Source organism: Barbatula barbatula (assembly GCF_947034865.1).
Source record: "Barbatula barbatula genome assembly, chromosome: 5".
In the NCBI taxonomy this organism is placed as follows: Eukaryota; Metazoa; Chordata; class Actinopteri; order Cypriniformes; family Nemacheilidae; genus Barbatula; species Barbatula barbatula.
The window spans coordinates 2,606,651-2,629,711 of record NC_136769.1 but is presented as its reverse complement, the minus strand read 5'-3'; the positions used below and the strand labels follow the sequence as shown (position 1 = coordinate 2,629,711).

Below are 23,061 nucleotides of genomic sequence, written 5' to 3'. Positions count from 1 at the left end.
CACCCAAGTCTGCTGTATAGTTAAATCTTTTCAACATGTAACCAAATTACAACGTGAAATTGATGTGCAGACAATATGCATAAAATACAACTTTGTATTTCAGCTTTTCTTTATTTATAGCCTATTACATGTATTATTTAACTCAATATATTAATTCAGTGTAGCATAAACTCGTCAACTTAAACGAGTGTCAACGTCAAACCTGAAAATGTCAATGTTCATTGTCCTTAACACACTGAATCTATCATTATTGTTTATTGTAAGCGTCATGTTTATAAACTCATGTGCCCCAAAATCATAGATGTCACAGAAGACTCTTCAGTGTGAAATCATTTGGTAGTGAATTTAGATTGTCCACCATTTTATTGAGTACATAGGTGAAGGCTATTTAGTACTCTTGTATAAAACACTTTTTTCCTCTGCTGGACACACATGACACTTACTGGGGTTCTGGGTTAGTTCAAGGACCGGTTGTATAAATCTGTTCTAGTTATTGATCGTTTTGTTCAGCTTGTCTTCCAATAAGCCTGCAATGCAAACTTAACTTGATTTTGACAACTTCATTTCGCAATTGTTTTTGGTTCAACGTTTGTGAACCAAACTTTTGACTTTTCGATGTTGTGGTCAGATGCCGGTCAAAAATCTCTATATTTTTTTGAACAGAGAGGACAGGAGGTGAAGTGGGAGACAGAAGGGAGTGGGGTCAGGAAAGGTCTTTGAGGCGGGACAGAAGTTGGAGCACTAACCAAAAGTCCATCGGCTCAAATACGGGTCAAAAATATTAAAATGATTCTGATCTGTCAGTCAGGCTGTTTGTACTGTATGATGTGTATTGATAGATCTTATGGGTGCTGTGTCGCCTCTGAGGATTATTTCAAATATCTTGTTTGCTTATTAATTACATTTCAGAAGAATTATTCTTTGATAATTGGATAATTGAGTACATTTCTCAAGTTTGTAATGTAAAACAACACGTTTTGTTAATTACAGATGCAGTCCGTTTAAAAACCTGTCTGACGTTATAAAGCAGGTAAATAATTGTTTATTAAAGTAACATCACACCACTCCACTAAATACCAAAGTTAGTTATAAACTCTATAGTTCAGTTTAAATGTGAAGATGAACACACACACGCTGTATATCTTATAACCCTACTCCTAAACCTAACAATCGCACAAAACTTCTGCTCTTTTAGTTTTTCAAAATGATTTATAAGCTTGTTTCCTCGTGGTAACCAAAAAATGTCACCACAAGGATTGTGGAAACTGCCATACAGCCAAACCCGTAGGGTTTACCCCACCCACAAACACCACAATAATGTGAGGAGTGTGACATTCATCCTCGTAAAACATAAACTTAATCAGTTCTCAGGAACTCTGGTTAAGTTCTGAAGAATCTCTTTTGTCTTGAGATGTTTTCAGGACACACGTCCTAACTTTAGTATTCACAGACTCCAGACGGGACGTCTTTATTCATTGACTCCTGATGTGATGCATCTCACTGTCGTATATTCAGTTTTTATTGATTTCTTCTGAAGCGTTGATATTGTGTAGATGTATGTGTGATATAGTGCCTTTCATGAGTTTGTGTTTCAATATGATCTTCTACAGATTGACAGATGAACAAACTCTTTCTGAACACTGTTTCTATTAGGGTTGCCACAGTACCATAAACATGTCTTACGATAAAATACCAGCTGAAGTATCTCGATACCAAGAAGTATCTTAATGCTGTGCCATATTATTCAAATCTATACAAAAAACACAAATTTAGATTAAACCATTTGTATTTACTATAGTAAACTGTATTATACTTTGCACTAGAACATGTTGTTGTATTTACTGTAGTAATTGGATAAATTGTAGCAAATACTGTAGTATACTTAAATATTTACTATGGTAAGACTCAACAACACCAGTGTCTATGAGTTTTAGTAGTTTACTGTACTACATAAAGTTTACTAGATCATTTTTCACAGGGGGAACTAATTCAAATGTGGGCCAAATTGAATTGATACAGCAGTCCTTATAATGGGAAATATTACGCTTACTTTAAATGCAGAACTGAGACGGCCAGTAGTCGGTGTCAACTTTCCACTGAGTTAAGTGAAGTGAAAGTGAAAGTGAAAGTAAAAGTGACCTATTTGTCAGTTATGGTGAACCATACCTGAAATGTGACCTCAGCATTTAACCCATCCAGAGAGTAGTGAACACACGTACACCCGGAGCAGTGGTCAGCTATCACTGCAGCACCCGGGGAGGAAATGGGGTAAGGTGCCTTGCTCAAGGACACCTCGGTATTTACCTGCCGGCCCTGAGGATCCAACTGGCTGAATCATTGGATTCTAATGTAAAATTGTCTTATATCATCTGTGTGAACTGATATTTGAGTACATGTTTTTTGCCACCTTTTATTTTCAGTGACGTGCTGTTCAGAGATGAAGTTCATCCATTACTGGAATTACACAATCAGGTAAATGTTTACTGTGTTTACATGTGTAAAATATGAGTGAGATGATATAATATTCAATAAAACAATATTGGATTCATGTTTGCATCAAAAGTTTCAGAAGAAATAACATTTAAAATGTTTTTACTCTGAAGTGTCGAGTACTTGAAGTGTCTCCCTGTAGAGAGCAGGACAGACTTCATATTGTCTCTTATGATCATGTTTGATACACAACACTGTACATCACTGACACATTTAGAAATAAAACAGATCATCAGCATAATTCATTATAACTGAGTGTTGTAACATATGAAATAATTCACATGAATCTCATATCAGATGAGTATGAGGTGATCGGTCCTTCAGCTGCTGTGATGACTGTATCTGGTGAAGATGTGATTCTGCCGTGTTCTATCAAACCCAACATCGGTGCTGTGAACATGAGAGTCCAGTGGATCAGACTTGATCTCAAAGACTCAATAGTTCATCTGTATAAAGATCATAAAGACATAAACACAGATCAGCTTCAGTCGTACAGAGGAAGAACTCAAGTGTTTAAAGAAGAACTAGAGAAAGGAAACACATCACTCAAACTCTCAAGAGTCCAAATCTCTGATGAAGGACTTTACAAGTGTTTCATTCAGTCTGAATCCTGGAGTGATGACGTCACTGTTGATCTGAAAGTTGAACAAAACCACCACAACACTGAATGTGAAGTTTAGTGATGCTGGTAATGATTTTGTTTCTATTGTTTTTCTTTTGTTAGAATCCCAATATGCCTGAACAAGTTGAACAAAGGTCAGAAATGTAATAAACAAATGTTTTCATCATTGTCTTGTGTAGCTGTAGGTCGTCTTCCAGTGGTCACTGTAGATGGGTTTGATGCTTCTGGTGGTCTTCATCTACAGTGTGAATCTAAAGGCTGGTATCCTGAACCTGATCTTGTGTGGCTGAACAGTGAAGGAGTCACTTTAACATCTGAATCTACAGACACACACAGAGATGACACAGATGGATTCAGTGTGAAACACATGATCACTGTATATAACACTGACACTAAATATCACTGCAGAGTCAGAATGAATCATCACATGATGGAGGCTGAGATCATCACATCCAGTGAGTACAAATACTGATTCTAGTTATGTTTATTTTCGCCTCATCTAATGATCATTGGTATAGTTTACAGATATGATATTATGATGAGCTTTTTAAGACTGTTTAAAGTTCACTTTAATTTAACGTTTTTAAAGCCTAATAATTGTTCAAATTGACACCTCTTAATTATACTTCAATGTTTTCATTAATAAAATGTGAAAATAGTCTTTGTTGTTTATACGTTAATTTGGAGATTAAATGTGAGGTTATTAGAATCGACAAGAATATTTTAAACATTAAAGGAATTAAACGTTTATTCCCATATACTCACCCTCAAGTCATCCACTGAGTCCATTGTCTTTATTTCTTCTGTAGAAGCTAATCCAAGGTTGAGGAAAACATTTCCGGATCTTCCTCCATATAAAGGATTTAATGGGCAACCTGATTTAAGGCCCACATTAAATGGTTAAACGTGACATCAGGCGTTGAATTAGGGTGTTTTTTGTGGAACGAATATTAATTCTCTAGAAAAATTCAACTTTTAATATTTTTTATCCACAAATAGACAGCTTGCACCTAACCGTGTTATCACGTTGGAAAGGTCACGCGTCTGACGTAAGCAGATCTACCAACACATTGTTTACGAGTGATGAGAAGGATGACTTCAGTTCAGTTGTTGCTGGATGTTTTGCGAAACTTTATCTTTATGAACCAGATTTTTATTTTCTGGGACGCATAAATGTCAGATGCGTGATTACAAACAGTCAAGTCCACAGGATCTCGCAGGAGGATGGCACGTGATGATCGGCTGGTGTAATGTGTGCTTACCTCTGGATGGGTATCCTGGTGTCCCCATGGTCAGTCTGCAGGTTCTCACAGGAGGATGACACGAGGTCGGCTTGAGAGAGATTATCCTTGAGATCTCAAATCTCCAAATAGCCTATATTTTGTCAAACTAAAATCGTTAAGCGTTATTTATTACAGTATAATTTTGTAAAGAGAGAGAAAGATGCTGGAAACAAAGTGTTAGATTTATTTTTCCCAGAGATTAATAAATCCATATAAATGAATGAATAAGTGTAGCCTGGGGGGGTTTTACTGCTCACAGCGGACAGCTGGCTTAATGTGGAGTAAGGGGATTTATTCTAAACTAAACATGCTTTGTCTGACATGCTGTTTTCTATATTGTGCACTATATAAAGACGTGTCATTTCCCTTTACATAAATGAGTTCAAAGGCTTGATGGCTCTCTGTGTCTTGTTTTTGTGCTCCTAGACCTGCAAAAGAACTACATCCAACAACATCCAACCTATTTATGATTTGAGATTTTAATGGTGATCCAAAACACAGAAAGTGTAAATGAGATTTAGTGTTCGAAAGGAACCTGAAATTTATCACAAAGTTACAGAAGGTGCGAATAAAATGTCATTAGAGCTAATATTAGGTAATAACACATGAGAACTCACAATGGAGAGCGCCCATACGCATGTGTTCAGTGTGGAAAGGGTTTTATGCAAAATAGTGTTCTTAAGAAACACTGGAGAATTCACACTGGAGAGTGTCGTAACCAAGTTCAGTGTTTGGCATTGTATTTGCTTACAGGTATGACTGGAAATGTAAAGAACAATTAAAATGTAATTCCACTAAAAGAAAATGAGTGTGTTTCTTTTATTTTCTCTCATATTTTTGTCAGATTATATTTGAGATCTCAAATCTCTAGTATATTTTGTGCCATATTTTATAACAGTGTAGATAGCGTGTTGAAAAGAGAGAGAAAAGTTACAAGATGTGCAAATAAAATGTCATTAGAACTAATATTGGGAAATAAAAAGAAAGAATTGAGAATGCTTATAAGATATTTGAGCGTAATAAGAATATCATATTTAAATGTATTGCTTTTATTTAGTGATTTATTAGTGTTTTTTCTCATTGTCCTGCCACACTCCAGCCCGCCAGTAGGTGGCGGAAACGGTCCTGTTGTTTGTTTGCAAACCGCCATTTACCCCTAAAGAAGAAGAAGCTGCGCATGCGCAGAAGAACGACAATCGGATATCAGGAGAAGTATTTGATATAAAGATCTTTAAACCCAAAGGTTAGTTCACTGGATGCATGTCGTGTTATAAACGTTTCTCCACAAGATCTTGACAAACATGAGTGTTTAAAGTGTTCAGAAGAGTTTTGTTCCGTAATGATCTCGTGTTTTATAGTTTTCTTCTTCAATGTTATCAGACATGTTTCCTGAATGTCGTGAACTTATAACATGTTTTAAACACCATTCACTTAAGCATTCTGTATCAGTCATTCATATTTCACTCACAGAAATAAGATGTTTTATTTTAATACAGTTCATTCTTATTATTGCTCACGTCACGTGATCACTGGTCCTTATATGTCATTGTCTCATCTGCGTTATAAATAATCGTTTAGTTGTTTCTTCATTCTTCACATGTTTTATTTGACACTATGTGCTGTTTTATTGTGATCATTCAGTCAATTTTTTATGTTACAGGTGAACTGAATGTAAGTCAATTCAATCTGTTTCTCAAAGCCAAACTTGAAAAGCAAGTGATGTGTGACGTCAGATTCATTAAAGAGGAGAGAGAAGACATGAGTGTTACAGACACCAGCACAATGACCAATGAAGACGCTGCGGAACAAAGAGGTTTGTGTCCATTCTTGAGTCTTCATTAATGATTATTACTGACAAATTAAAAAATATATTGATTCACAATTATTACTATGATTTTGTTATTATTGTGTGAAGTTTGATAATGAAAGTACATTTGAGATATTTTAAAGTAAAAAAATAACATGCATGTTGTGCCTTTTATAGCACGTGTTCAATGTTGACCGCCCTTAAAGAAAAATGCTCCTTTTGTTTCATTATAGACCGATTGGAACTGGAAGAAACAACGGTATCAGTATGTCCTCATTGTGGAAAGAGATTGGGAAGTAAAGAGCAGCTTGTGAAGCACATAAGAATCCACACTGAAGAAAAGCCGTTCATCTGCCACCAGTGTGGAAAGAGCTTCACAAGAAAAAGTGTTCTCAAGACCCACATGAGAATTCACACTGATGAAAAGCCTTTCAACTGTCCTCAGTGTGAAAAGAGTTTCACAAGAAAAAGTCATCTAGAGGACCACATGAGGATTCACACTGGAGAAAAGCCTTTCACATGTGTTCAGTGTGGAAAGAGTTTCTCAAGAAAAAGTAATCTACTGGAACACATGACAATTCACACTGGAGAAAAGCCGTTTGCATGTTTCGATTGTGAAAAGAGTTTCACTCAGAAAAGTAAGCTAGAGGTCCACATGAGGATTCACACTGGAGAGCGTCCATACACATGCGTTCAGTGTGGAAAGAGTTTCACACAACCAAGCATTCTTAAGAAACACGCTAGAATTCATGATGGAAAGGGCCCACTCAAATGTCCTCTGTGTGAAAAGTATTTCAGAGAAAAAAATTATCTTGAGGAACACATGAGAATCCACACTGGAGAAAAGCCACATGTATGTTTTCAGTGTGGAAAGAGTTTCACACAAAGAAACCAGATAGATGTTCACATGAGAATTCACACTGGGGAACGGCCGTACTCGTGTCTTCTGTGTGAAAAAAGTTTTGCATACAAAAGTGTTCTCAAGGAACACATAAGAATTCACACTGGAGAGCGTCCGTACACCTGTCCTCACTGTGAAAAGAATTTCACGAGAAAAAGTCGTCTCGAGTCCCACATGAGAACTCATACTAGAGAAAAGCTACACATATGTCTCCAGTGTGGAAATGGTTTTGCACAAAAAAAAAATCTTAAGAAACACATGAGGATTCACACTGGTGAGCGTCCATACGCATGTGTTCAGTGTGGAAAGAGTTTCACACAAAAAAGTAATCTAGAGGAACACATGACAATTCACACTGCAGAAAAGCCTTTGACCAAGTAGGGGTCACTGCATGTCGGAGAAATGGGCGTGTCCAAAGGTTTCTCACTGGTCAAAGGTGTTGATTTGACCAATCAGCATTAACCACACACGTAGGTAATTTCTTTTAGACGGGAAGAAGGTCGCAGTAAGGTGTGTAATGCAAAGTTTGCAAACTTGTGAATTTGTGAACATGAGCCGTTAAAACGAGTTAAGAGGTAATTCTGTGTTTTTGCTGAATTGCTATTATAATACATTACAGAAGGTTAACTAAACCGCTCATACTCGTCTAGAAGCAGCTGTCGTTGTGTTTTATGAGTATTTCATCTTTCTGCATGTTTTTGTGTACATGCATTAAATCATTGTTGTACTAAAACGGTGAAATGCCTTTTACTGTTTGAAAGATGTCTTGTTGCTATTCTATCATGACAGGAAAGTTAAAAAATCTAGTGCAGCTGTAAGTGTTATTTTGGAGACATTTGCACCACCCTATAAATAATAATTCACTTTTGATTGTGACACTTATCAGCTTTTCCTTAAATCTCAGTTATTTCTAATAGTTCAACTCCAATATAGACCGTTTCATCGGATGCGTGCGTGCCTGAATAATTAATATTATTATTTTATTAATATATTATTATAATTGTATTAAATTAAGATTTGTTGAATTGTGTTTTCTCTTAATTTTATTAGATAAATAAGTTGTTGAATTGGTCCTATATTTGGATGCATTTAAACAAACCATATTTTACATTGACGTCTAGCGGTTGAGTTTGGTATCGCTGTATAAATTCAAAATATTTGGAGAGAAGTTTAGCCCAGTAACGCTTCTTCTGGGTTTCTTTTGATTGTTATCAGCAATAATCTACAGGAACTCTATTGATTGTCAATGTGTACCGTAAGTTCAGTTGGGGAGGTCACAAAAGTACGCATGCGTAGTAACGTTTGTTTATGTTGTCGAGATGAAACCGCCTATAGAGGGAATACACGTGTCGTCACTTTACCACGTGAGCACGCTGGAGCGCGCCCTATTGGGTGGCAAAACATTCAGCAAAATGACTGCGCAACATTTCAGTGTCCAGGAACACCTGATTCCTCCGTAAATTGCAGTGAGCATATGCGACCGTAACCATCGAGTAAAGCTGGTGTTCATTTCAGAAATAATTGCGTGTTTTAGTCCAGGTTTCTGTGTTTCTCTTATTCTCCTCAGCCATTTTGCTGCGTGTTTTACCACTCAGGGGAACGAGTCCTGGCACTCAAGGGGGCGTGTCCCAGAAAGTGACGTCGATGCATACCCTCTATATGCAATCCTCTGAATCTTAATTTTTCATTTACAATAAAGCGCAGTGTGATATTAACGCAACCTGCTTCTTTTCTATTTAAACATGTGGTTTAGGTAATATGAAGAGATTATTTTCATTTTTATCAAATTAATATTGTAAAGTGTGAGGTTTGTACAATAGGTCAAAACTACACAGGCAGGGCTTGAAGACTACGTTTAACTAATAAATACATACAGCTAGGCCGTGTATAGTTAAGAAACTCTGTCCTCGGTGAAAAAGATTAGTCACAGAACACATCTATTCATCAGACCAATTTATATGATCCTATGTTTACCACTAAAGTGATATTAGAGGCAGCGGGCAGTTTTAGATGCGCCTTTCTTTTAAGTATTTACTTAAAAATTTTGGTGGGTCTTTTGAGATCTCAAATCTTAAGTATATTTTGTTGCAAAATTTAAATAGTTGAGCATATTTTATCACAGCGTAAAGCAAATTGTAAAGAGAGAGAAAGATGCTGGACATTGAGTTGAAAGGTGCAAATAAAATGTCATTAGAGCTAATATTAGCTTATAAAAAGAAAGAATGAAGAATGCTAATAAGATATTTGAGCGTAATAAGAATATAATAATTAAATGTATTGCTTTTATTTAGTGATTTATTAGTGTTTTTTCTCATTGTCTCGCCACACTTCAGCCCGCCAGAAGGTGGCGGCAACGGTCCTGTTGTTTGTTTGCAAACCGCCATAAAACCTTAAAAGAAGAAGAAGCTGCGCATGCGCAGAAGAACGACAATCGGAGAATATCAGAAGTATTTGATATAAAGATCTTTAAACACAAAGGTTAGTTCACTGGATGGATCTCGTGTTATAAACTTTTCTCCACAAGATCTTGACAAACATGAAATTCAATGCTAGATGATTCAAAGGTTTGCAGAGGGATTGAAGTTCGTCCGGAGAATTTATATAAAGACAAACGTGCCGTTTAACTTCTGGAAACACGTTCAGTGAGACAAAACCGCGATTTGTGTTAAATGAATGTATTTCATTATTATTACCTCAGTATTGAAGTGTTCAGAAGAGTTTTGATCTCGTGTTTGATATGTTTTCTTCTTCAATGTTATCAGACATGTTTCCTGAATGTCGTGAACTTATGACATGTTTTAAAACACCGTTAACTTAAGCATTCTGTATCAGTCATTCATATTTCACTCACAGAAATAAGATGTTTTATTTTAATACAGTTCATTCTTATTATTGCTCACGTCACGTGATCACTGGTCCTTATATGTCATTGTCTCATCTGCGTTATAAATAATCGTTTAGTTGTTTCTTCATTCTTCACATGTTTTATTTGACACTATGTGCTGTTTTATTGTGATCATTCAGTCAATTATTTATGTTACAGGTGAACTGAATGTAAGTCAATTCAATCTGTTTCTCAAAGCCAAACTTGAAAAGCAAGTGATGTGTGACGTCAGATTCATTAAAGAGGAGAGAGAAGACATGAGTGTTACAGACACCAGCACAATGACCAATGAAGACGCTGCAGAACAAAGAGGTTTGTGTCCATTCTTGAGTCTTCATTAATGATTATTACTGACAAATTAAAAAATATATTGATTCACAATTATTACTATGATTTTGTTATTATTGTGTGAAGTTTGATAATGAAAGTACGGATGAACAAACTCTGAGTTGGTGGTTTTATGATATTTGAATGCAAATAATTCACATGTCGTGCCTTTGATTGCATGTGTTCAATGTTGACCGCTGAAGGCTTTGTGTCCTTCTTTCATATGTAATCAACGTCTGACATTAGTTGTGTCTGTGCCCCACCTGTACTTAACATCTTTATAGGTAAGGGCGTAAACCAAATGGGTGATCACATTATACTTGTGCCCCACCTGTCTTTAACATATATCTGTAAAGGTGTGATTCAACTAATGGCCCTTCAACACTGTCTATTATGAGTTCTCAGGTAGGAGGTCCTCGTGTTATCTGTCTGTTGTCTGGAGGCCATTTGTTACCAGGTATAAAGTCTGGTCACATAGACTGTACCTTGTGTTAAAGTTCAGAAGACCGCTATGCAACACAAACATCTTCAAAAAACGCTTTCCCCCTTAACTTGGTTCAGCTTAGTTTTCTTTTACGTATCAGAAGCTTTCTAATATGTTGGCAAATCACCCAACCACTGCTCAGCCAAGTTCAAGAAAAACTAACACCGCCCTTATAAAAATACGTGCTTCTTTTGTTTCATTATAGACCGATTGGAACTGGAAGAAACAACGGTATCTGTATGTCCTCATTGTGGAAAGAGATTGGGAAGTAAAGAGCAGCTTGTTAAGCACATAAGAATCCACACTGAAGAAAAGCTGTTCATCTGCCACCAGTGTGGAAAGAGCTTCACTCAGAAAAGTAATCTAGAGGTCCACATGAGAATTCACACTGATGAAAAGCCGTTCATCTGCCCTCAGTGTGGAAAGAGTTTCACACACAAAAGTAGTCTTAAGGTCCACATAAGAATCCACACTGAAGAAAAGCTGTTCATCTGCCACCAGTGTGGAAAGAGCTTCACTCAGAAAAGTAATCTAGAGGTCCACATGAGAATTCACACTGGAGAAAAGCCGTTCATCTGCCATCAGTGTGGAAAGAGTTTCACACACAAAAGTAGTCTTGAGGTCCACATGAGAATTCACACCGGAGAAAAGCCACATGTTTGTTTTCAGTGTGGAAAGAGCTTCACTCAGAAAAGTAATCTAGAGGTCCACATGAGAATTCACACTGCGGAAAAGCCGTTCATCTGCCATCAGTGTGGAAAGAGTTTCACACACAAATGTAGTCTTGAGGTCCACATGAGAATTCACACTGGAGAAAAGCCGTATGGATGTGTTCAGTGTAGAAAGACTTTCACACAAAAAACTTGTCTTAAGAACCACATGAGGATTCACACTGGAGAAAAGCCGTATAGATGTGTTCAGTGTGGAAAGAGTTTCTCAAGAAAAATATATCTAGAGGCACACATGACAATTCACACTGGAGAAAAGCCGTTTGCATGTTTTGATTGTGAAAAGAGTTTCACTCAGAAAAGTAATCTAGAGGTCCACATGAGGATTCACACTGGTGAGCGTCCATACGCATGTGTTCAGTGTGGAAAGAGTTTCAAAAACAAATGTAATCTAGAGGAACACGTGAGGATTCACACTGGAGAAAAACCTTTTACCAAGTAGGGGTCACTGCAGGTCGGAGAAATGGCAGTGCTGAAGGGGTCCTGTGAGAATCCAGAATTCTAGTTTTCTCTGTCCCAGCGGTTCCAACATGCCAGGACAGATATATCTTTTGTCCAGGGGGAGGTCGGCCTGCTCTGTACACGTTGACCTAACAAATGTCAGATTTATTTTGTTATCTTGTTTTTGTGTGAGATGTTCAGAGATAAGTGAGATGTTCATCACTTCCTCATTTATGCATATATATATACTGAACCCATCTTTAGTAAACTTTGAGTGAACTTCACTTCTATGTCTGTGTCATTCTTGGTCCCCGGATCCGGTTCTTCTGATTGCTCCGTCGACTAAACCCTTCAACTCATAAAAGCTTTATACCTAGAAAGTAATAATCTTACAATTTGGGGGCTCGTCCGTGAAAGGGGGAAAACCTCTTCGAACTAAGAGACCAAAGTCGAGCTGATGCGGGCGCACCGACGATTGGGCACAGACCTACAATTGAAAGGGTGAGTGTTTGATTTGACCAATCAGCATTAACCACACACGTAGGTAATTTCTTTTAAACGGGAAGAAGGTCGCAGTAAGGTGTGTAATGCAAAGTTTGCAAACTTGTGAATTTGTGAACATGAGCCCGCCCTACTGGGTGGCAAAACATTCAGCAAAATGACTGCTTACAATATCAGGAAACGCAATTGAGCGCAACATTTCAGTGTCCAGAAACACCTGATTCCTCCGTAAGTCGCAGTAAGCATATGCGACCGTAACCGTCGAGTAAAGCTGATGGTCATTACAGAAATAATTGCGTGTTTTAGTCCAGGTTTCTGTGTTTCTCTTATTCTCCTCAGCCATTTTGCTGTGTGTTTTACCACTCAGGGGAACGAGTCCTGGCACTCAAGGGGGGCGTGTCCCGGAAAGTGACGTCGATGCATACCCTCTATATGCAATCCTCTGAATCTTAACTTTTCACTTACAATAAAGCGCAATGTGATATTAACACAACCGTATCCTGCTTCTTTTCTATTTAAACACGTGGTTTGGGTAATATGATAAATATGATAGAAAACATAACAATTTGTTGTGAAGTGTAAGACATTTTTACAAAAGGGAAAAACTATTCAGTCAAAAGTACACAGGCAGGGCTTCAAGACTACGTTTAACTAATAAATACATACAGCTAGACCCTGTATAGTTAAGAAACTCGGACCTCAGTGAAAAAGATTAGTCCGGGAAAAAAACCATCAGACCTATTTATATGATCCTATGTTTACCACTAAAGTGATATCAGAGGCAGCGGGCAGATTTAGGTGTATTTGCTGACATCAAGCTGACGGCCCAATTTAAATATAGGTTCATGTTTTTAAAGAGTATAGATGCCCGTTGTAGTATCTTTATAAATCAAATGCACATTCTTGGTTTCATATTTAAAATCTTCGATTCAAAACCACACTGAAATGTGGCTTTGCATGTGGGCCAATAGCGTTTAAACTGATGTTAAACAGGCAGCTTTCGAGTCCAATTGAAAGGCCTGTCGCTACTCCCATACCTTTATGAACGCCTCCACCTTTCTGCACATATTTACAGCATTTACTTAAAGACGAGACTCTGGAAATGTGAAGAAAAATTTAAATGAAAAAAAATCTTTTTTTATCAAATACGTTATTTTAATATATTTTGTGGCAAAATGTAAATAGTTGAGCATATTTTATTACAGCGTAAAGCTAATTGTTTAGACCAGAGGTGCCCAACCTTTTTTGATCCAAGATCTACTTTTCAAGTAGCCAACCTCCCGAGATCTACCAGTCCAGTGTCAACATCGCAAACCCACACACATCATTTCCAGCCTGCAGTAACTAACCTCACAACACTTTTTCTTGTTGTCACACAACTACTAGACATCACAATACAAACCCTCCCTCTCTCAAACACACACAGACAAATTCCTCTCACACAGTTGCCAGTTTGCAAAGTGCGCTGTAGCACAAACCCGCTCTCTATGCTCCTCTCTCTCTGTCACACTCACTCACTCTCTCTCACACACACACACACACACACAACAATCTGCGTGATGAGCAATAGTCATAACTGACCTTAATATGAACCAAACAGAAACATAAACCAGATAGATCTCTAAGTTTGAAAAAAGGAAATCACTTTCTACCTTAGTGGGAGACCTGGCATTGGGAGGAGGAGGCTAGCTTCTCGTAGTTAGGAGTGTAGGAGCTGGTTGCAAGGCGTAGGCAGGCTGCAAGGTGGTCATCAGTCATTGTTGATCTGTACTTGGACTTGATGATTTTCATGTGTGAGAAAGCAGACTCGCACAAATAAGTTGATCCAAAAAGAGCTGTCAAGTTCAAGGCACATCTTCTGAGATTGGGATATTTCTCCTCCACCAGTAGTTTCCAGAACACTACATGCTCTCCAGGTTGAGCAGATGTTGATCTGGCTTTGATCTCAATGTCATTTTGCAATGTCAGAATCTCATCCTCAAGAGCGGAGCTTTCCAAGTCGAAAAGTGATTTGACTTTGGCTGCAATGTCACCAACATCAATACTTGCAGCAAATGGATAACACATATAGCTGGCTACAGGCTCGATGGATGCAAAGTCAGTAAAACGCCTCACAAACTCTGACGAGATGCTCTGAACATGCTCCTCATAACGTGCACTGTCAAGCTGTGTCACACCTTTACCTTGACGTTGTAGTTCTGCCTGCATGTGAGGGAAGTTGCGCAGGTTACCACGCTGCAGCCTGCTTGACATCAGCTGTAGCTTGCTTTTAAATGTGTTCACTGAACTCATCATGTTGACTACATCTTTACCCTTACCCTGCAGCTCTAAATTCAATTCATTGAGCTCGGCAGTGAGCTCAGTGAGGAAAGATACATCTAACAGCCACTGGTGGTCCTCTAGCTTTGTATGGTAATCCACATGTTTTGAAAGCTTCAGGAAGTCCTTGATTTCAGGTAATAACTCCGTGAATCTGGACAAAAATTTACCTCTGCTTAACCACCTAACATCCGTGTGAAGCAGCAGGTCTGTGTGCTCAGCCTCATTCTCCTCCAAGTGAGCACGGAAAAGCCTTCTCTGCAGACTCCTGGCCCGAACTGAACACACAATCTTCATCGCAATATCCATCACTTCTTTCATATTTAAAATCTTTCCACACAACGCTTGCTGGTGAATTATACAATGATAATTCAGGATATCTGGGAAGGATTCACTTTCTTTGCACAGTGCAATGAACCCACTGGTGCGGCCCATCATTGCAGGCGCCCCATCGGTTGTGATGGAGATCAGCTTGAAGAGCGGCAGTGTTGTCTCGCTAACAAATCCCATGAAAGCATTAAAAATATCCTCACCTCTGGTGTGTCCTTTTAATGGCAAAAGTGTGAGCAGCTCTTCCTTGGCGCTCATGTCTTCAAAAACCATCCTGATGAAAACACACAATTGTACTACATCCACCGTATCAGTCGACTCATCAAATTGGAGGGAAAAGCACTCACACGCATCAATATCCTTCCTCAGTTGCTCCTCCACATCCACAGCCATTCTCTCACATCGCCTTGTAGTAGTATTGCGGGAGAGTTGCACTTCATTAATGGCCTTCACGATCTCTGTTTTATTTTTAAAGTCGTCAAAAAGGCTATCCGCTGCCTCGAGAAAGGCTTCCTTCACCATATCGCCGTCATTGAATGGCTTCTTGTGTTTAGCAAGGATGTGACTGACGCGATAGGAAGCAATAGTTGCGGCCTTACCCTGAGTCTTCGGTTTGGTGAAGATTGACTGCCGTGCTGAAAGCTGTGCTTTCAAATCCCGCACTTTTGTGGCGCGTAAAGGCGTTTTTGCAGGGAAATCCCTCTCGTAGCTCCCGTGTACTGTTTTAAAATGGCGCTCCAGGTTCCCTTTTTTTGCCAATGCCACCGTTGCATTGCAGATCAAACAAACAGGCTTTGAATGAGAATAAACAAAAAATAATCTTCCTCCCATTCAGGGTGAAAATGGTAGGTCTTGGCTCGTTTCCCCTCAGCCATGTTCGTTTAGGTACGTGTAACCGCTCTGTTCGCTAGCTTCTAGGCTTCTGGCTACTGTTGACATGCAGCTGTCAACTACCTGTCATGCATGTCACGCGCGACCGTAGGTTAAACGTGACCTACTTTTTTTTAAATACTTTTTTGTGGACGTGTTTAAGAGACTGATAGGGTACCAGGCAAGGACTCATGATAGGCTGTAGTGTACACCCAGGTAGCAAACAAACGTTGGCCCAACGTTTGTTGTTGTGTTGGGCCAACGTTGGGTGTTGACGTTGGCCCAACGTAATTTTGTCCGTTGGGCCAACGTTGGGCCAACCATGTTATTGGACGGCCAGCAGACCTTCTGCCAACCTAAAAAATACCTTGCCAACCTTCTGCCAACTTAAAAACCACTAAAACAACGTTGGGCCAACGGACAAAATTACGTTGGGCCAACGTCAGCACCCAACGTTGGCCCAACACACCATTTTAAAATTGTGATATGGCCTATTCATTGTTGAATTGCATTAAAAAAGAACAACAGACAAACTGAATTTGTTATAAAAATGAAATTTATTGGTAACAAAAAACAGCAGAAAAAATGCAAAGCAAAGTAAAACAAAGTCAAAGAAATCAACAAGGAACCAAAGTGACAGAAAAGGCGGCAAAGAAAATGCGGAAGAAGGCCAAAAAAACTTTGCAGATTTGAAGCTATTTGATGATGAAGACGGAGCAGAGGAGTAGAAGCAGCAGCATATACTCCTGTAAAAACAACAAACATACAAACAACTTTTTAGAAGATTTAAGATGTGTCGTTCTATTTTAATTACACAACCCAAAGGTTTTTTGCAAGAAATTCACCATATTGGGGTAGCAAATGTTTTATACATCTTAATGCAGTGTAAAGATGAAGTGCACCTCTGTTTATAATATTTTAGTCATATCGAATTACTAACAACAAAATGAACATTACATCTGTCAAGAAGGCCTAATGTCAACATCTGTCAAGAAAATAAAGACAAATAAAAGATATGAACTACATTAGCTCAGTTGCGTCACAAGCTCAGTCAAACCGCCAGATTACACTAACAGTCAACATTAAAGTTTATAATATTTTAGTCATATCGAATTACTAACAACAAAATGAACATTACATCTGTCAAGAATGCCTAATGTCAACATCTGTCAAGAAAATAAAGACAAATAAAAGATATGCTCTACATTAGCTCAGTTGCGCTCAGTCAAACCGCCAGATTACACTAACAGTCAACATTAAAGTTTATAATATTTTAGTCATATCGAATTACTAACAACAAAATGAACATTACTGTCAACTTAACCAGGAATTAATGAAAACTTACCTCAGAATTTACAACAGAAACGGAAACTCGTCTGAGGTAAACATCTGACTCTGAACTCACGAGGACTGAGGCGCGCGCGCGCCCACAAATACGTGTGTGTGGCTTCATGCGGCGCTGACAGGATGATGACGTCAATGTATCGCGAGAGCGATTCGAAATTAGATCTGTACGCGTAAGTTCTCGACTCGCTCTCGCGATAAGTTGACGTCATCATGAAGTCGAACATGACTAATAACACATAACAAAAGACAACATGTTAAAAACAGTAAAAATGCTAGAACTTGTTTAACATTAAATTGTATTAAAATAAACAGAAATATTGTGCTTTTAAAGCATAGCTTTTTAGATCTTCATCCGGGGGTGTGTTCAATTATTTCTACATAAATGCACATTTTGTTCTAAATGGACAGACCTTTATAAAAATTATAAAAATGGTTTTATTATAGTAAAAGTGTAGCTACTATGTTTTTTTATTTAACAATTTTTTTTTTATTTTTATTTATCTGCTAAGATAATAACAACCAATGGTTATTTTAATAATTTAATAATTATACTTATTTTAATAATTATATATATATATATATATATATATATATATATATATATATATATATATATATATATATATATATATATTGGTTCCTTGTTGATTTCTTTGACTTTGTTTTACTTTGCTTTGCATTTTTTCTGCTGTTTTTTTGTTACCAATAAATTTCATTTTTATAACCAATTCAGTTTGTCTGTTGTTCTTTTTTAATGCAATTCAACAATGAATAGGCCATATCACAAACTTAAAATGGTGTGTTGGGCCAACGTTGGGTGCTGACGTTGGCCCAACGTTGTTTTAGTGGTTTTTAAGTTGGCAGAAGGTTGGCAAGGTATTTTTTAGGTTGGCAGAAGGTCTGCTGGCCGTCCAATAACATGGTTGGCCCAACGTTGGCCCAACGGACAAAATTACGTTGGGCCAACGTCAGCACCCAACGTTGGCCCAACACAACAACAAACGTTGGGCCAACGTTGGGCCAACGTCTGTTTGGTACCTGGGTATATATATAATTTGAGGGAAGTGGTGGGCAATTGCAGCTGACCATACCAACGTTGGCCCAACGTTGTATTTCTGTCAGATAGGTTGGGCCAACGTAACCAACCAATATTGACGTTGGCCCAACGTCTGTTTGCTACCTGGGCATTTAGTACAAAATATAACACACAAACACACGGGGTGTGTGTGTGTTATATTTTGTATTTTTTTCTTTAATTTTTTCGCGGTCGACTTGGGAATAGTCTGCGGTCTACGAGTAGACCGCGATCGACTGGTTGGGCACTCCTGGTTTAGACAGAGAAAGATGCTGGAAACAAAGTTACAGAAGGTACAAATAAAATGTCATTAGAGCTAATATTAGCTTATAAAAAGAAAGAATGGAGAATGCTAATAAGATATTAGGGAGTAATAATAATATAATAATTAAATGTATTGCTTTTATTTAGTTATTTATTAGTGTTTTCTCTCATTGTCTCGCCACACTCCAGCCCGCCAGTAGGTGGCGGAAACGGTCCTGTTGTTTGCAAACCGCCATAAAACATTAAAAGAAGAAGAAGCTGCGCATGCGCAATCGGAGAATATCAGGAGAAGTATTTGATATAAAGATCTTTAAACACAAAGGTTAGTTCACTGGATGGATCTCGTGTTATAAACTTTTCTCCACCAGATCTTGACAAACATGAAATTCAATGCTAGATGATTCAAAGGTTTGCAGAGGGATTGAAGTTCGTCCGGAGAATTTGTATAAAGTTTAACTTCTGGAAACACGTTCAGTGAGCCAAAACCGCGATTTGTGTTAAATGAATGTATTTCATTATTATTACCTCAGTATTGAAGTGTTCAGAAGAGTTTTGATCTCGTGTTTGATATGTTTTCTTCTTCAATGTTATCAGACATGTTTCCTGAATGTCGTGAACTTATGACATGTTTTAAAACACCATTCACTTAAGCATTCTGTATCAGTCATTCATATTTCACTCACAGAAATAAGATGTTTTATTTTAATACAGTTCATTCTTATTATTGCTCACGTCACGTGATCACTGGTCCTTATATGTCATTGTCTCATCTGCGTTATAAATAATCGTTTAGTTGTTTCTTCATTCTTCACATGTTTTATTTGACACTATGTGCTGTTTTATTGTGATCATTCAGTCTATTATTTATGTTACAGGTGAACTGAATATAACTCAATTCAATCTGTTTCTCAAAGCCAAACTTGAAAAGCAAGTGATGTGTGACGTCAGATTCATTAAAGAGGAGAGAGAAGACATGAGTGTTACAGACACCAGCACAATGACCAATGAAGACGCTGCGGAACAAAGAGGTTTGTGTCCAATCTTGAGTCTTCATTAATGATTATTACTGACAAATTAAAAAATATATTGATTCACAATTATTGCTATGATTTTGTTATTATTGTGTGAAGTTTGATAATGAAAGTACGGATGAACAAACACTGAGCTGGTGGTTTTATGATATTTGAATGCAAATAATTCACATGTCGTGCCTTTGATTGCATGTGTTCAATGTTGACCGCTGAAGGCTTTGTGTCCTTCTTTCATATGTAATCAACGTCTGACATTAGTTGTGTCTGTGCCCCACCTGTACTTAACATCTTTATAGGTAAGGGCGTAAACCAAATGGGTGATCACATTATACTTGTGCCCCACCTGTCTTTAACATATATCTGTAAAGGTGTGATTCAACTAATGGCCCTTCAACACTGTCTATTATGAGTTCTCAGGTAGGAGGTCCTCGTGTTATCTGTCTGTTGTCTGGAGGCCATTTGTTACCAGGTATAAAGTCTGATCACATAGACTGTACCTTGTGTTAAAGTTCAGAAGACCGCTATGCAACACAAACATCTTCAATAAAAGCTTTTCCCCTTAACTTGGTTCAGCTTAGTTTTTTTTTACGTATCAGAAGCTTTCTAATATGTTGGCAAATCACCCAACAAATGCTCAGCCAAGTTCAAGAAAAACTAACACCGCCCTTTTAAAAATATGTGCTTCTTTTGTTTCATTATAGACCGATTGGAACTGGAAGAAACAACGGTATCTGTATGTCCTCATTGTGGAAAGAGATTGGGAAGTAAAGAGCATCTTGTGAAGCACATAAGAATCCACACTGGAGAAAAGCCGTTCATCTGCCACCAGTGTGGAAAGTGTTTCACAAACAAAAGTTGTCTTGAAATCCACATGAGAGTTCACACCGGAGAAAAGCCGTTCATCTGCCACCAGTGTGGAAAGAGCCTCACAAGAAAAAGTAGTCTTGAAGTCCACATGAGAATTCACACTGGAGAAAAGCCGTTCATCTGCCACCAGTGTGGAAAGTGTTTCACAAACAAAAGTTGTCTTGAGGTCCACATGAGAGTTCACACCGGAAAAAAGCCGTTCACATGTCTGCAGTGTGGAAAGAGTTTCACAAGAAACAGTCATCTAGTGGAACACATGAGAATTCACACCGGAGAAAAGCCACATGTTTGTTTTCAGTGTAGAAAGAGTTTCACAAGCAAATTTAATCTAGAGGTCCACATGAAAATCCACACTGGAGAGAAGCCGTATGGATGTGTTCAGTGTAGAAAGAGTTTCACACAAAAAATTACTCTTAAGAACCACATGAGGATTCACACTGGAGAAAAGCCGTATACATGTGTTCAGTGTGGAAAGAGTTTCTCAAGAAAAACATATCTAGAGGAACACATGGCAATTCACACTGGAGAAAAGCCGTTTGCATGTTTTGATTGTGAAAAGAGTTTCACTCAGAAAAGTAATCTAGAGGTCCACATGAGAACTCACACTGGAGAAAAGCCGTTCACATGTGTTCAGTGTGGAAAGAGTTTTGCATACAAAAATGTTCTTAAGAACCACATGAGAATTCACACTGTAGAGCGTCCATACGCATGTGTTCAGTGTGGAAAGAGTTTCAAAAGCAAGCGTAATCTAGAGGAACACACGTTGATTCACACTGGAGAGCGTCCATACGCATGTGTTCACTGTGGAAAGAGTTTCAAAAACAAATGTAATCTAGAGGAACACACGAGGATTCACACTGGAGAGCGTCCATACGCATGTGTTCACTGTGGAAAGAGTTTCAAAAACAAATGTCATCTAGAGGTCCACATGAGGATTCACACTGGTGAGCGTCCCTACGCATGTGTTCACTGTGGAAAGAGTTTCACACAAAAAAGTAATTTAGAGAAACACGTGAGAATTCACACTGCAGAAAAGCCTTTTACCAAGTAGGGGTCACCGCAGGTCGGAGAAATGGCAGTGCTAAAGGGGTCCTGTGAGAATCCAGAATTCTAGTTTTCTCTGTCCCAGCGGTTCCAACATGCCAGGACATATATATTTTTTGTCCAGGGGGAGGTCGGCCTGCTCTGTACACATTTACCTAACAAATGTCAGATTTATTTTGTTATCTTGTTTTTGTGTGAGATGTTCAGAGATAAGTGAGATGTTCATCACTTTCTCATTTATGCATATATATACTGAACCCATCTTTAGTAAACTTTGAGTGAACTACACTTCTGTGTCTGTGTCATTCTTGGTCCCCGGATCCGGTTCTTCTGATTTCTCCGTCGACTAAACCCTTCAACTCATAAAAGCTTTATAACTAGAAAGTAATAATCTTACAATTTGGGGGCTCATCCCTGAAAGGGGGAAAACCTCTTCGAACTAAGAGAACAAAGCCGAGCTGAGGCAGGCGCACCGATGATTGGGCACAGACCTACAATTAAAAGGGTGAGAGTTTGATTTGACCAATCAGCATTAACCACACACGTAGGTAATTTATTTTAAACGGGAAGAAGGTCGCAGTAAGGTGTGTAATGCAAAGTTTGTGGAAAGTGACGTCGATGCATACCCTCTATATGCAATCCTCTGAATCTTAATTTTTCACTTACTATGAAGCGCAGTGTGATATTAACGCAACCGTATCCTGCTCCTTTTCTATATTTTCTTTTCTATATATACTTTTCTTGTTCATCCAGTGCACCTCCCGTTGAAAGCATGCAACACTGCCTTCCGATAGGATGATGCACAGGCCTATAGTACTTCCAGGGCAAATCTGAAGAGGGGCATCAAAAAGGCCAAGCACTGCTACAAGTTGAAGCTAGATGAGCATTTTTCCAATTCTGACTCTCGACGCATGTGGCAGGGCATCCAGGCCATCAGTGATTACAAACCCAACCACTCCACCCCCATAGCCACAGATGCCATCTTCCTGAACGAGCTTAATTCATTTTATGACAATAAGGAAACCGCTACCAAGCTCACACCCTGAACTGACCACCCGATCATCACACAAAACTCCACAGATGTTTACACTGCACTAAGCCGGATCAACGCGCGCAAGGCTGCTGACCCAGACGGCATCCCTGGTCGTGTACTCAGGGCATGTGCGGAGCAGCTCGCTGGGGTCTTCACGGACATCTTCAACCTGTCCCTCGCCCAAGCAGCGGTTCCAGCTTGTTTAAAATCCACCTCCATTGTGCCCATGCCAAAACATTCAAACCCGACGTGCCTGAACGACTACCGCCCTGTAGCACTCACACCCATTGTTATGAAGTGCTTTGAGCGGCTGGTCCTGGCACACCTAAAGGACTCTCTACCACCCACCCTGGACCCATACCAATTTGCCAACCGTAACAATAGGAGCACAGATGATGCAGTGTCCATGGCGC

At 38.6% G+C, this 23,061-nt stretch overlaps 4 protein-coding genes across 7 annotated transcripts; 3 read left to right on the top strand and 1 right to left on the bottom strand.

Annotated features, from left to right (window-relative positions):
- Nucleotides 1-5,561: 5,561 nt before the first annotated feature.
- LOC306894037 (uncharacterized protein) lies at nt 5,562-7,998 on the top strand. Its single transcript, XM_079456256.1, has 3 exons — nt 5,562-5,638; nt 6,056-6,208; nt 6,436-7,998. The coding sequence occupies exons 2-3, from the start codon at nt 6,115-6,117 to the stop codon at nt 7,482-7,484; spliced, it is 1,143 nt and encodes a 380-aa protein (XP_079312382.1). The 5' UTR covers nt 5,562-5,638; nt 6,056-6,114; the 3' UTR covers nt 7,485-7,998.
- A 1,435-nt stretch (nt 7,999-9,433) lies between these two features.
- On the top strand, nt 9,434-12,954 carry LOC306894036 (uncharacterized protein). The gene is made up of 3 exons (XM_079456255.1): nt 9,434-9,581; nt 10,147-10,299; nt 11,004-12,954. Exons 2-3 carry the CDS (start codon nt 10,206-10,208, stop codon nt 11,966-11,968), a joined length of 1,059 nt encoding a protein of 352 aa, XP_079312381.1. The 5' UTR covers nt 9,434-9,581; nt 10,147-10,205; the 3' UTR covers nt 11,969-12,954.
- Nucleotides 12,955-14,121: 1,167 nt separating this feature from the next.
- LOC306894865 (zinc finger BED domain-containing protein 5-like) lies at nt 14,122-15,639 on the bottom strand (the record flags this gene model as incomplete). The annotated part of the gene is made up of 1 exon (XM_079457704.1): nt 14,122-15,639. The coding sequence occupies one exon, from the start codon at nt 15,637-15,639 to the stop codon at nt 14,122-14,124; it is 1,518 nt and encodes a 505-aa protein (XP_079313830.1).
- A 3,284-nt stretch (nt 15,640-18,923) lies between these two features.
- On the top strand, nt 18,924-21,902 carry LOC306894736 (uncharacterized protein). 4 transcript variants are annotated; one of them, XM_079457481.1, is made up of 4 exons: nt 18,934-18,995; nt 19,588-19,701; nt 20,122-20,173; nt 20,406-21,902. In XM_079457481.1, the coding sequence occupies exons 2-4, from the start codon at nt 19,678-19,680 to the stop codon at nt 21,620-21,622; spliced, it is 1,293 nt and encodes a 430-aa protein (XP_079313607.1). In that variant the 5' UTR covers nt 18,934-18,995; nt 19,588-19,677; the 3' UTR covers nt 21,623-21,902. The 4 variants fall into 4 exon arrangements, with proteins under 4 accessions (XP_079313605.1, XP_079313604.1, XP_079313607.1 ...); XM_079457480.1 differs by having other exon boundaries at nt 18,936-18,995; nt 19,549-19,701; XM_079457479.1 differs by lacking the exon at nt 20,122-20,173 and having other exon boundaries at nt 18,924-18,995.
- Nucleotides 21,903-23,061: the final 1,159 nt, after the last annotated feature.

Bases quoted from the DNA above. Each gene is read 5' to 3' on its own strand.
- LOC306894036 (XM_079456255.1), top strand. From the start codon at position 10,206: ATGTGTGACGTCAGATTCATTAAAGAGGAGAGAGAAGACATGAGTGTT. The intron at 10,300-11,003 runs GTTTGTGTCCAT...GTTTCATTATAG, and splicing joins AGACGCTGCAGAACAAAGAG to ACCGATTGGAACTGGAAGAA.
- LOC306894736 (XM_079457478.1), top strand. From the start codon at position 18,938: ATGCGCAATCGGAGAATATCAGGAGAAGTATTTGATATAAAGATCTTT. The intron at 18,996-19,548 runs GTTAGTTCACTG...TTTATGTTACAG, and splicing joins AAAGATCTTTAAACACAAAG to GTGAACTGAATATAACTCAA. The intron at 19,702-20,405 runs GTTTGTGTCCAA...GTTTCATTATAG, and splicing joins AGACGCTGCGGAACAAAGAG to ACCGATTGGAACTGGAAGAA.
- LOC306894037 (XM_079456256.1), top strand. From the start codon at position 6,115: ATGTGTGACGTCAGATTCATTAAAGAGGAGAGAGAAGACATGAGTGTT. The intron at 6,209-6,435 runs GTTTGTGTCCAT...GTTTCATTATAG, and splicing joins AGACGCTGCGGAACAAAGAG to ACCGATTGGAACTGGAAGAA.